Genomic DNA, 12,044 nt, shown 5'->3' on the forward strand with positions numbered 1-12,044 from the left:
TTTGGCAAATCAGCTCATTTGCAAATGCAAAAAAGTTGATACATATAGGTACTGATATTTATATAAACCACTCAACTGACTCAAGTCAGTCTCACTGCAGGCATTGGTGGGAATTTCCAAGCATACGACTTGCATACTCATGATGTAAGGGCGTTGTGACTAAGGCCTCTTTTTCTATAGGTTAGCCAATCATATGGCTATAAATTCAAGAGTAAGCCAGACTTGAGTCTGAAGTAAATCACATGTGCAATTTTATATTGTAACCACTAGTTTTGTTTCCACAAATAACCTCGGTATCATTTTCTGAAGTTTTTAGGAACAGTGTTTTTTTTCAATTTTTTTGTTTTACAGAAATAAATATTTTGGAATTAATTCATTAATAGAAAACATTCATTAAGTATTATTGACCATCCAGGCTTTACCACCTGGTAAGCAAGAGAGTTGATTGTTGCACACACAGAACCTATTATTTTTATTTATTTACTTTCAGCAGTGTTATATAGTTCAAACGTGACACGAGGTTGTTAAAGCACTTTACATGAGCATCAGTTACATTATACAACAACACATTCCTTTTTGTATTTTTAGGCACAGAGAGAATAAGGGTCCATATTTTGAGAGTTCCTAATTGAGACTTTTACTGATTTGCAAGTCACAAAATGCAATATACTAATGTGACTCAGCCACATTTAGCAATTCCTAATGGGGGTCGCAATTAATAGTCATGTCGCAATTTGCGACCCATTGGAAACCACGAAAAACACAGGGATGGTAGCCTGCTGGGGACACTAGGCAACCATGTCTGTGTTTGCTCTTAAATAAAGCAATGGTTTTTTTGTTTGTTTTAATGCAGCCAGGTTTCCTTAAAGGAAAAGAGGGTGCGTTTCAAGAAAAACGAATTTAACATTTCAGTTTCATTTTTAAGAGAAGGCAGTAGTCCCTGGGACCACTGCCTGCTCTTAAAAAACGCTTTCGCAACCAATTCACAAAGGGGGCTGACCACCTACTTGAAGCAGGCATTAAAATGCAAATGTTGTGCAACCGCATTTCGGTGGCAAAACATTTATACATCCCTCTGCGACTCGCTATTTGGAAGGGACGCCCGTAACACACTCCTTCCTAATACTGACTCGCAAACCTTATTTTGCGATTTGATAATAGGTTACCGACTCGCAAAAGAGGGTTAGTACATGTCAAATGGCTATTTAGCGATTGCAAATGGCCAGATTCTCCGTTTGCACCCGCTAAAACCTTTGCCTAGAATCACAAGTTGTTGAGCTTATGCCGAAACTTGCCGTCATGCCACATCCACCTGAGCAGTAGTGCTCAGCTTCATTAAGCCTAGGCTATACAGTATAGCTTTTGGAGAGCACTAATCCAAATGAAGGCAGAATGATGAAATAAAGGTGTTGAGTGCTGTTCAGGTGTAACATGGAGCTGAGACTATCTGCATCAGTCTATTTGCACCCATGCACATGTAAAGTGAGTGACAGCAAAGTTGCACAGTAACCTTTCATGTTAAACTCCCTGCAAATTACATTCCAGTTCCTTTCTGTAGGTAGAGCAATTGGTGAGGGAAATAAGATTTCAACTTGAGGCCTCAGAAAGTGTAACTTTGGGGGTCCAAGCCTCTCTGGACCCTCTGTGGTTTGGAGAGTCCCCATTTCATGCAACAACAGCACTACCCTCTGAATTATCCTATAATTCAATTAAGAAACCCGATTTAAATGTGTGTGTTTTTTTTATAAGGATGGTACTTTCCATGTATTTTTTTTAAAAAAAGGAAGAGTTGTTAAACAGAATAGACCCACATTCACTCACCCACTGTATTGTCGTTGAAGATTTTAGGAAATCCTCGGTTGGGGTATTTGCCACGGAGCTGCCAAACATCAAAAAAAGGTTTCCAGTCAATATAGCTTGCCAGCCTCTCCAAGTCGTAGTCTTCAAAGACTTTTGTACCAAGAAATTTAGGTTGGACTGTAAAGAATACAAAGCACACATCATGTAGTGTACATAAGTCAGAAAAGGATAGAGGTTCAAATAGGAATAGACTTTGATACTGCATTTTGTTTCCACAACCCTTCAAACATTTTAACCTTTAGTCACCTATCTCCCTAAAGTGCAGTCTCTGCAGAAAAGCAATATTCTCCATACACCAAAGAACCAACTAGTGGTGGCTAGGACTATGTTTTGACAAAACAATCCAGAATGAGAAAACCATCAGAAAGAATTGTTCAGACATAATATTACAATAACTTTAAACCACTGAAATAAAATGGGTCTTTTTGTTGTGGATATATTAAGCAGGGATCTCCAAAGTCGGTCCTGGAGGACCAAATCCATGCCAGATTTTTATCATATCCCTATTTAGATAAATGTAGTTATCTTAAAATATGGCATAAATCCGGCCCTCCAGAACCGCCTTTGGAGAACCCTGGATTAAGGTAGAGAGTTTGAATATCATTTGAGTTGTGTTTACTGTCAAACTCAGGGTTAGCGTAAAGATTCTAGTAAGGATTAGATTTGGATTTAGGGTTAGGATCATGATTGCAAATAACTTTTTAAAAAAGCAACAGTTAACATTATCGTTAAATTTAGGACTATGGCTAAGGAAGGGACTAGAGGATGGTTAAGTGTTAAAGTAAAGATTACAGTTATGGTGATAGTAAGTTTAAGGAAGGTTGATTAAAATTGCTCTAACTACTGCATTGCAATGGGTTACCTGTAATGGTATACTGAAGTCCATAATGACTTTGGGTCAGATCTACTAAGATAAGATTCGCAAAAAGTGGTCAAAATTTGGGAACCGACTTTTTGCAATTCCTATGGCATTTTGCGAACCAACCTTTGTACTAATAAGTCCATTCCCAACACAGTGAGTAGCAGGGAATCACAATTCGACCTACCTCATGAATATTAATAAGGTAGGTTGCAAAGTGCAACCCACTATGAAGCACCGCAATCACAGGGATGGTGGCATGCTGGCGTCACAAAGTCGGTGACTGCTTTTAAATAAAGCATTTTTTTTAAATGTAGAATATTTTTCTGAAGAAAAAAGGGATTTGTTTAAATAAAAAAGCTTTTTTAAAACGATTTTTTAAACAGTAGGCAGTGATTCCATGAAGCACTGCCTACTCCCCAAAATATTTTTGGGACTGTTTACAAAGGGGAGGGGGTCCCCTACAGACCCATTCCAGTTTGTGAATGGGCACTACCCTTAAGTAGTTGGTAAAATATTAATGTTTTAAAAACGGATTTTTGTTGCGAAATGCTAATACATACCATAAGGAATTGCTGTTTTGAAGGGACGCCCTAAACACGCCCCTTTCATGTAGTGATTCTTACCGGTATCTAAAACTCATTTAGCGATTTGGTAACATGTTACCGAATTCCTAAATGGGTACATTCGAAAAATACATTTTCTTGACACAAACCCTGGGATTTACTGAATTGCAGGGTTTGTAGCAAGAATATGAGTCTGTACATCTGGGCCATAGATCTGTGCCAGCTCGCAGGTGAAGAAGTACATTCCCATAAGCAAATCCACTGTTGGAACTACCTTCTTTGTCATTTCCTTTTAAGTGTACTATTGTCTGTTTTTTACAACAAGATGTTTTCAATGTTTATTGTAAGCTGTTTAGCATAATTCTTGTATGTTGGATGACTGATATATTTATGTGAATAAGAAGTCTAATAAAGTATCTTTAGAAACTACATGGTACTAACCGGGTGGATGAGTGGAATCCCAATCTATAAATAAACCTTTGTTTCTTGCTTGCTCTAATGTCAAATATCTTCTTTCCTGAAAAAAAAAGAAATGTATCTAGTCATGTTATCAATTATTTAACATCTACATGAAGCAATATTAAAACAAAAATAGCGATATTTTAAGCGGGGAGGGGGTGGGGGGAATGGGACACCAGAGACAAAAAAAAGTGGAATGTCTACATGAACACAAGGGGACAACACCAGTTATGTGGAGTGGTGTAAAACAGCAAAATTCCGAGCTAGAGCCAGGGGCGGACTGGACACTATACCACTCTGGTATTTTCCCAGTGGACTATAGATTTGGGTGGGCTGGCATGAGCTAACTATGAAAGCCCTCATGGCACACACAGACCGCACTGACTAGAAGCGCGAGGCTGGTTTGAACATCTGTGCCAGGGCTAATTTAGTTTCCGTTACAGTCTGACATAGAGCTCATCCAAAGGAAAGATGCACTGCACACAGCAAAGGCCAGCACCAGAAAAGGAGGCGAGAGCACCCACGTTGATCACAAGAGAGCTTCAGTCAGGGGGGAAACACAACAGAGCGAATGATGTATAGTGCTTTACATAAGAGCGAGCAAAGAGTTTAAATGAGCTGGATGGAAGCATAAAGAGAGCCCACCACAAAGCTTTAAAGACTTAAACAGAATTAAAAATACAGACAGACAAAATACTTTCAGCAAAAATAAATATATTGAAAAGAGTAAAGATGAGTAAATGGCTGATTCCAAATGAAACACCGAAAATCCACGTACTTCCTCAGAAATATTCAATGGAAACAGTGGTCTGGCCTAGCACCCATTTTAGTCAATACCATTATAGAAAACTGGGTTGCAATATAACTTACAGTCACAGCAATCCATTTGCAGTTAGTTATAATCTAGTAACTTTATGAGTGGAAAAATGCATTTCAGTTGACAGCCTACCACCGATATAACTAAAGATTTTCATAAACAACACAATACGCTCTCACAATCTTTTTTTCTCATTCTGTCTCTGGTCTTCTATTACACAAAAGAGGCTAGATACGTGTTTGGGTTCAAGAGGGTAGGAGTCATTGATGTTATTTGCAACAATATTAGCCTAGATATACAACATTCACACTTATTTTTCCTAAACACGATTGACTAACCACAATACAAATAAAATCCAAATCTCATAGCATATGATTTTCCTATCTTCATTAGAAAAATAACAGTAGAAGTACACACAAGCAAAACATATGCTTGCTTCACTGGAAAATTCACACTTTGCAAAGTCTTCAAAGATTGCTCAGATGCCAATTTCACCAAACGTTCCAGTGCGAGAAGGTTCTTGATAAAGTGGTTGTGTCAAACTTCTCACACAAATCATTCTGTGCAAGATTTCTCTTATTACAACTGTGCAACCATCACTCAGCTAATGATAGTTAAGTTTAAAAAAGCTTCAAAAATCTGTGGGCAAAACAACTTTGCATCACTTCACAACCCAACAATCTATCTAGGAATTTCGATTTCCTATGGAGAGCTCAGTTTCAGTTGGGTATCTGCCAGAGGGGAGAAGCAGCACAAGAAGATTTCTCATCCTTTTGACCTTGCGTTCATAGTCAGTGACAGTAAGCTAACTCAGTTTACCCATTCTAGATCCTTACAATGAAATATCTTTTGCGCTGCCTGCATGCATTTTACCAGGAATTTTCTGTCGCAGAGACAATCTAGCAAAATCTAAATTTATACAGAGATTACAGCTATTCCCCAGTAAAGAGGGGTCTATGAAAGAACATTTCTGCTCCTTTCACCCACCCTGCTGACTTCTCTGGGTAGCTGTGGACGAGAAGGTGAGACTTAGCCCAAGGGAGAAGCTAGGAAGTTGAGCAGGAGTGCAAGTACAATACAATTATCTCACTTGGAATAACAAATTGAATATCCAACCAGGGTTGTCGATTTTGTAAATACACCATCCTTTCATAATGCACTCCACAAAGTGCACAGACATTCTTAATCAATAACCAGTGTACTTATTTAAAAAAAAATATATATATCTTATTTAATTCATACACAACTTAATTAACAAACTACTTACTGGTAAGACTCTTGCTGGTGGAGCGACCAGGCTCAAGTCATCCTAGTGGCTCTGGAATGACCTAGGAGAGTGTGGTATCCAGAACTTCTGGGCATGAGCATTTGTCCTGCGATCAGGATACCGCTTCTGATTAATCTTCTGTCACAGCAGCAGGGCAGGGTCCTGAATGCGAACCTGCACAATCTACAAATCCATGTGTGGAGATTGAGAGGGGCAGTTGACTGCATTTTATCTACCTTCTGAGGATGTGGATGTTTTCCTTTCAAGCCATGTGTCCTCCTACAAAATCTATTTATGCAGGCAGCTGCAACAAATTTGTAGCCTGGTGTGGGGTCCGCAATACTCCTCAATACTGACCCCCTGCAAGCTAATCTGCCAGATGTTTTGGTGTTTTTTTTACCTGTGGCTCAGAAAAGACTTGCAGTGGGAATCACTGATGGTTATTTGTCAGCCCTTTCACACTCTGTTTTTTCCAGACCAACCTTGTTTAAATCACCTGTTGTGATGCGGTTCATTAAAGGTTTGGTACCCATGTTCCCTCCCACACCATTTTGCATTTTGTGGAGGGACACCAACTGCTAGAATAACATCAATGACTTGGGGTTCCTTGCAGTCAACTTTCGCCGCTCAATCTCCAAACAAAGAGATGAAGATAGTGCAGGCCCAGATACAGGATCATGCCCTTCTGCTATGAGAGACGTTGCTCCTGAAGCAACAACCTGATCGGAGGATAGATGCTTATGCCTAGGAGTTCTGGTACCACACTCTCCTTGCTCAGTCTATTCTGAACTTCTTCAGAACTATGTGCAGCTGTGGTAGCGGTGGGAAGGCGTACAGGAATCCCAAGTTCCATGCCAGGTGGAACGCATCTCCAAGAGAGAGCCATCTTGAGAATTCCAAATTGTAAAAATGTTTACATTGCCCATTCTCGGCAGTGGTGAATAGATCGAGCCAAGGTTGTCCTCATTCTGAAAAGATACCCTTTGCCATGTAAGGATGTAGCTGCAGTTCATGATCCATTAGGCATAAATGGCAGAATTTGTCCGCTCTGGAGTTTAGAGATCCCGCTAAGTGGGGCACCACTAGGACAATTTCCTAGCTATCTAACCACTTCCAGAGGTGTAAGGCTTCCCGATACAGAGTCCATAGCCCTGCTCTGTTTGTTGAAGTACCACATGGTGGTGGTATTGTCCATGAGCATGTGTACCAAATTCCCTTTGATGGATGGCAGGAAAGCTTTCAACGCCAAACTGATAGCCCACAGCTCCCACAGGTTGATGCGGAGCCATGCGCCCACCGAAGACCAGATGCCTCTGATCTCTACCTCGCCTAGATAAGTGCCCCAACCCAGTAGTGATGCATCCATCACCACTGTCAACTCGAGGTAGGGTAAGGGCAAGGGTCTGCCGCTTACACAATCACAGACTAGCAGCAGCCATTGCAACTCTTTTGCAATCTACACTGAAATCTAGACAAAATTGAACAGATCCTCCTGATGCTGTGCCCATTGGTACTTTAGATTCCACTACAGAGCATGTGATGTCATCTGAAATGCTTGGCCATCAGGATGCAGGAGGCCAACAATTGCAGTAGCAGTAGCCTCAGAATACTCCTCACTGAGACCCAGGACAGAAGGTGAAACATAGGGATCATAACACAAATGTCCTGGTCTCTCCGCTCCAGAATGTCCAGAATAGCTCCAATGGAAGTGAGCATCTGTGAAGGAGACAGGTGTGCTTTTGACATGTTGATTGTGAAACGCAATAATATGAGGAGGTAGTCTGGAAGTGGTGATGACTGCTTCAGCAGCCACTAGCCGAGGTAGAGGGTAGACTAGCACCAAAAACCTTAAAAAATGTGCAGTAACCATTGACAATACCTTTGTGAACACCTTAGGGGCACTGGTGAGGCCTAAGGAAAGCACTGCGAACTGAAGGTGCTCTTTCCCCACCATAAACCGTGACTAATTTTTATTCTAAGTGTCCAATGGAAAACTTGGGATCAGATCCAGTACTGTTATAACACTAATTTGTCCTGCTGTTTGGTTACTTTTATTCAGATCTAATAATTCTTAAAACTATAGCTGAATAATAATAAGCCATATTCAAATGAAATTGTTTAAGCATTATTCAGGGATACAAATGAAGTGTCTCGGAAATTGATATGAAATTCGCAAACAAGATGCCATTGATGATTTATTAGCGAAGCTTTTCAATAAATGGGGTAAAGAGATCCAGATTAAAATTTCTAGTAAAATGTGGCTGGAAATCTCTCATTTCAGCTATTAATCAGTTTGTGAAGCTAATGTTAGGCGTATTGACTTTTTTGCAACATGGAAGCTTTTTTATACTTTTAAGGTTTCTAGTATTCCTGGTACTAGGAAAATGTTTTAGTCACATCTTTCAGATGTTCAAATAGTACTGTGGGAGGCTAGGGGCATATGGTGAGGCTCTTACTGCAACTCACCTTACTTTGGGTTAAAGATTTTCAGTTTGTCAGCTCCAGAATTGATTATAATATCAATGCTTATCCCTATACAATACTATAAGCATCAATTTTGCATAAACAATTGACTAGATCACTCAATGAAATAAAATCTTATTTACATGCATCAATCACACATTCTTTGATCATGCAAAATTAGAAATCAATTAAGGTATCAACTCTCAATAACTGGAATGGTAAACTGCATAGAGTCATGCAATTCCAATCTTTTATTCCTTCAGCATGAATAATCATGAGAAGTTCAAAGAGGTATAGAAATGTTTTCAATAAATGAATGTAATGGTAATTATAAATTAATGAAATTGTTTTTAACTAGTTTTCTACCCTAACAAAAAAAGGCTAATCCCGGAGTGGGCCTATTACAAACCGATGTGGCATGATTCACAGTGCAGGGAGAAATCAAACAACTGGAACTGGGATCTGAAGAAGAATTGGTAGGACTTGCCCCAAATATACTGGAAATTATAGAAGAAGGATTATAACAGGCTCTCTAGCCACTGGTTACATACCCAGAAATTAAAAAAATGAGTTTGAGTTCAGAATGAAGAACAACATGAGGCAAAGTGGGTGCAAGGAGAGTTTGTAGCAAGCAATCCTGGTCTGATAGAGCGTGTCCAACCTGCCTGCCATAGAACCCAACTTCCCTCAGAGGGGGGGTGGGGGCACAGGAAAATCTCCCTAGCAGATTAAATCCAAAGTAGGCAACCGGTACTGGCAGACTCTTAGAGCAGGGGATCTATGGCTGCACAAGATAGACTACTGCCAATTTCAACGCTGGGTCAGTAAGGATGACAGTAGGAACATGGTTCACGGTAGGACCACATACTGTTGTACCAGATGTATCACCAGCAATCTCTTAATAAGACTACAGCAGACAGCTGACCCACGAGCAAAGATCAGTGTGGGCCGATGCCTTTCAATGTTTCCGCTTCTTCTTGTGCTTACTGTGTTTCTGCATGGACAGGTATTGTGCCAAACATTTGTACAATTCTTCTTGCAGTGACATTTCATGCCTTCAGGCCAAGGGGATACCAAAGGGGAAGATGGACGGAGCGTTTGAGCTAATCAAACACTCACCCCCAGTCAACTGATCTGGGTTTAATCCATCATCATTCTTTAGCTCACTCCACCACCCCAGTTCAGACATGGCCATATGCAAATCAGTCTGACCCTGTGCCTCATGGGAACAGTCCAGCCCGAACTGCTAAGCCAGGTCTTCCCTGGACCGGAAACAAGCATCCTGGGACCGGTTTCGGGTTCATAACCCTCTTCAGCCAGGCTATCTTGAATCCAGTGGCAAAGTGAGCAAGGGACCCACGTATGGGCATACCCTGCCAACTTAGGGCGAACAAAGCGATACCAAAGGGGATGATGGACGGGGCGTTTGAGCTAATCAAACACTCACCCCCAGTCAACTGATCTGGGTTTAATCCATCATCATTCTTTAGCTCACTCCACCACCCCAGTTCAGACATGGCCATATGCAAATCAGTCTGACTCTGTGCCCGGTCCTAGGAAGCTTGTTTCCGGTCCAGGGAAGACATGGCTTGGCAGTTCGGGCTGGACTGTTCCCATGAGGCACAGGGTCAGACTGATTTGCATATGGCCATGTCAGAACTGGGGTGGTGGAGTGAGCTAAAGAATGATGATGGATTAAACCCAGATCAGTTTACTGGGGGTGAGTGTTTGATTTGCTGAAATGCTCCGTCCATCATCCCCTTTGGTATCACTTTGTTCAGGCCAAGGGGGTCACTTTCTTTGAATCAACCACCAGTAAAGACTCCAGATTACCTGTAGAAAAGTTCAACTTTGTTCCTCGATCTGCAACCCGAGAGAGAGACATGCTTGACTCCTGGTGTAACAGTTCTAACACAACTACAGCCAACAAAAGAGACTATTCAGTACCACCATTCAAAGGTTGCCTGGGACCATCATACCCTAAAGTAGAACTGAGTTGACCAGAAAGTGCAACTGATCTCACAAGTAGAAGAGGATTTGGTCTCTGGAGGGTCCTCTGTTCCTGAGGCTTGGCCCATTTGTCCAAGAACATGTAGGTCTGGGTGGGACTGGCTCTCTGGTAATGGTGAAAATATGGCTGTGACGCAATTGTAATACTTCCACCTTATCCCTGGGGTACTCTACCACTTCAACAGGAAGGGCAAGATTGACCTCTCCACATTCAGAAGAAGATTTCTAGCTAGAATGTTTCATCATAACACAGACGGTCTAAGACTTTTCTCTGGCACATTGGTGAGAGGCACCATTCCTTGACTATGTACACAAGTTCTGCTGCATCTACCATTGCAGAGATGTGCATGTCCAGTGATATGGCCAGGTGAAGGAAAGGGTTTTACAACTGAAGGATGGGTATGGAGTGTCTCTTAGTTTGTTATAGCCTTAGCAGTTTGACTGCTCAATAAAGAAGAGTCAAAGAAACTGAGTATGTACAGGAAAGGCAAGGGAAGATGGAGTGGTGGTAGGCCAACTGCCTCATGTGAGACTGCAGAGAGCGACCTTTGACCCTGTCACCAGGCAGGTCGCTCCCCTCACCGCCACACAGCCCCCTGTGTGACTGGTGTTCTGCTGCCACTGCGCCCGTATTAAGCCGCCTGCCTCCAGGTTAAGTACTGTGCTGCCTTGTCTTTGCCTCTGTTTGTTTACTCCTGGTTGTTTTTGCGTGATTGTCTTTGCCTCTGTTTGTTTACTCCTGGTTGTTTCTGCGCGATTGTACCCCTGTACCATTTTGCCTTCTGTACCCCTGTGTGTTCGTCCTCCCCCCATTGAGCCCCCTTACTTTGCTGTCCCCTTGCCTCCATGACCCCGCCGTTTTTCTTTTCCCGCTGCTGCATCCCAGCGGCCCCGCCCCCTTGTCTCCCATTCGCCGCCCCGCTCCCGCCTCCCAGCTGCTCCTCCCTCCCTCTCCCCCTCATATGGAGGCCGCGCAGCGGACACGTGCAGCGGGCGTGCCAAACGCAATCCCGTCTGCGCCCGTCCGTGCCTGGACCGCGCCCAGTGCCAGAACCCCTGGCCCCCGCCGGAGCCAGAAACCTCGACTGAGATACAACTCCGCCACCCTCAACGCACTCAACACCGGACGACCACATGCCTGCCACCGAGCCACCCCGAAGCGCACCCACGGACCATTCACCTGTCAAGCCTGCAAATTTACCTGCCTCCGAACCTGCCCCCCGCCCGCCGGACCAAGCAACAACAACAACCACCTCAAATGCATCCTCCTCAACACACGCTCCGTCCACAAACACGCCGTCGAACTCTGGGACCTCCTCGACACAACAGCACCTGACGTCGCCTTCCTCACGGAAACCTGGATGAACGCCTCCTCGGTCCCCGACATCGCCATAGCCATCCCGGACGGCTACAAGATCACCAGGAAGGACCGCGTCAACCAAACCGGAGGAGGAATCGCCATCATCTACAGGAACACCATCAACATCACGACCAACGCCGAAGACACATTCCCCGACGCCGAACACCTACACTTCCAGATTCGCACCGACCCCAAGACCACCCTTAGAGGAACGCTCATCTACAGACCCCCGGGCCCACGCACACAATTCAGCGAAACCATCGCCGACTTCATCAGCCTGCACGCCCTAGCCTCACCAGAATACATCCTCCTAGGGGACCTGAACTTCCACCTGGAGAAAAACAACGACAACAACACCACCACACTGCTCGACAACCTCGCCA

At 43.0% G+C, this 12,044-nt stretch overlaps 1 protein-coding gene across 1 annotated transcript in view; it reads right to left on the reverse strand.

Annotated features, from left to right (window-relative positions):
* Positions 1–12,044, reverse strand: part of MTR (5-methyltetrahydrofolate-homocysteine methyltransferase) — a 456,618-nt gene that overhangs the window by 99,038 nt on the left and 345,536 nt on the right. The window contains exons 27-28 of the mRNA XM_085611389.1: positions 3,727–3,802; positions 1,822–1,977 (exon numbers count right to left, since the gene is read on the reverse strand). Of these exons, the coding sequence (XP_085467515.1) occupies positions 1,822–1,977; positions 3,727–3,802 (232 nt within the window). The remainder of the gene's footprint in view (positions 1–1,821; positions 1,978–3,726; positions 3,803–12,044) is intronic.

This window comes from Triturus cristatus, chromosome 6 (genome assembly GCF_964204655.1).
Source record: "Triturus cristatus chromosome 6, aTriCri1.1, whole genome shotgun sequence".
In the NCBI taxonomy this organism is placed as follows: Eukaryota; Metazoa; Chordata; class Amphibia; order Caudata; family Salamandridae; genus Triturus; species Triturus cristatus.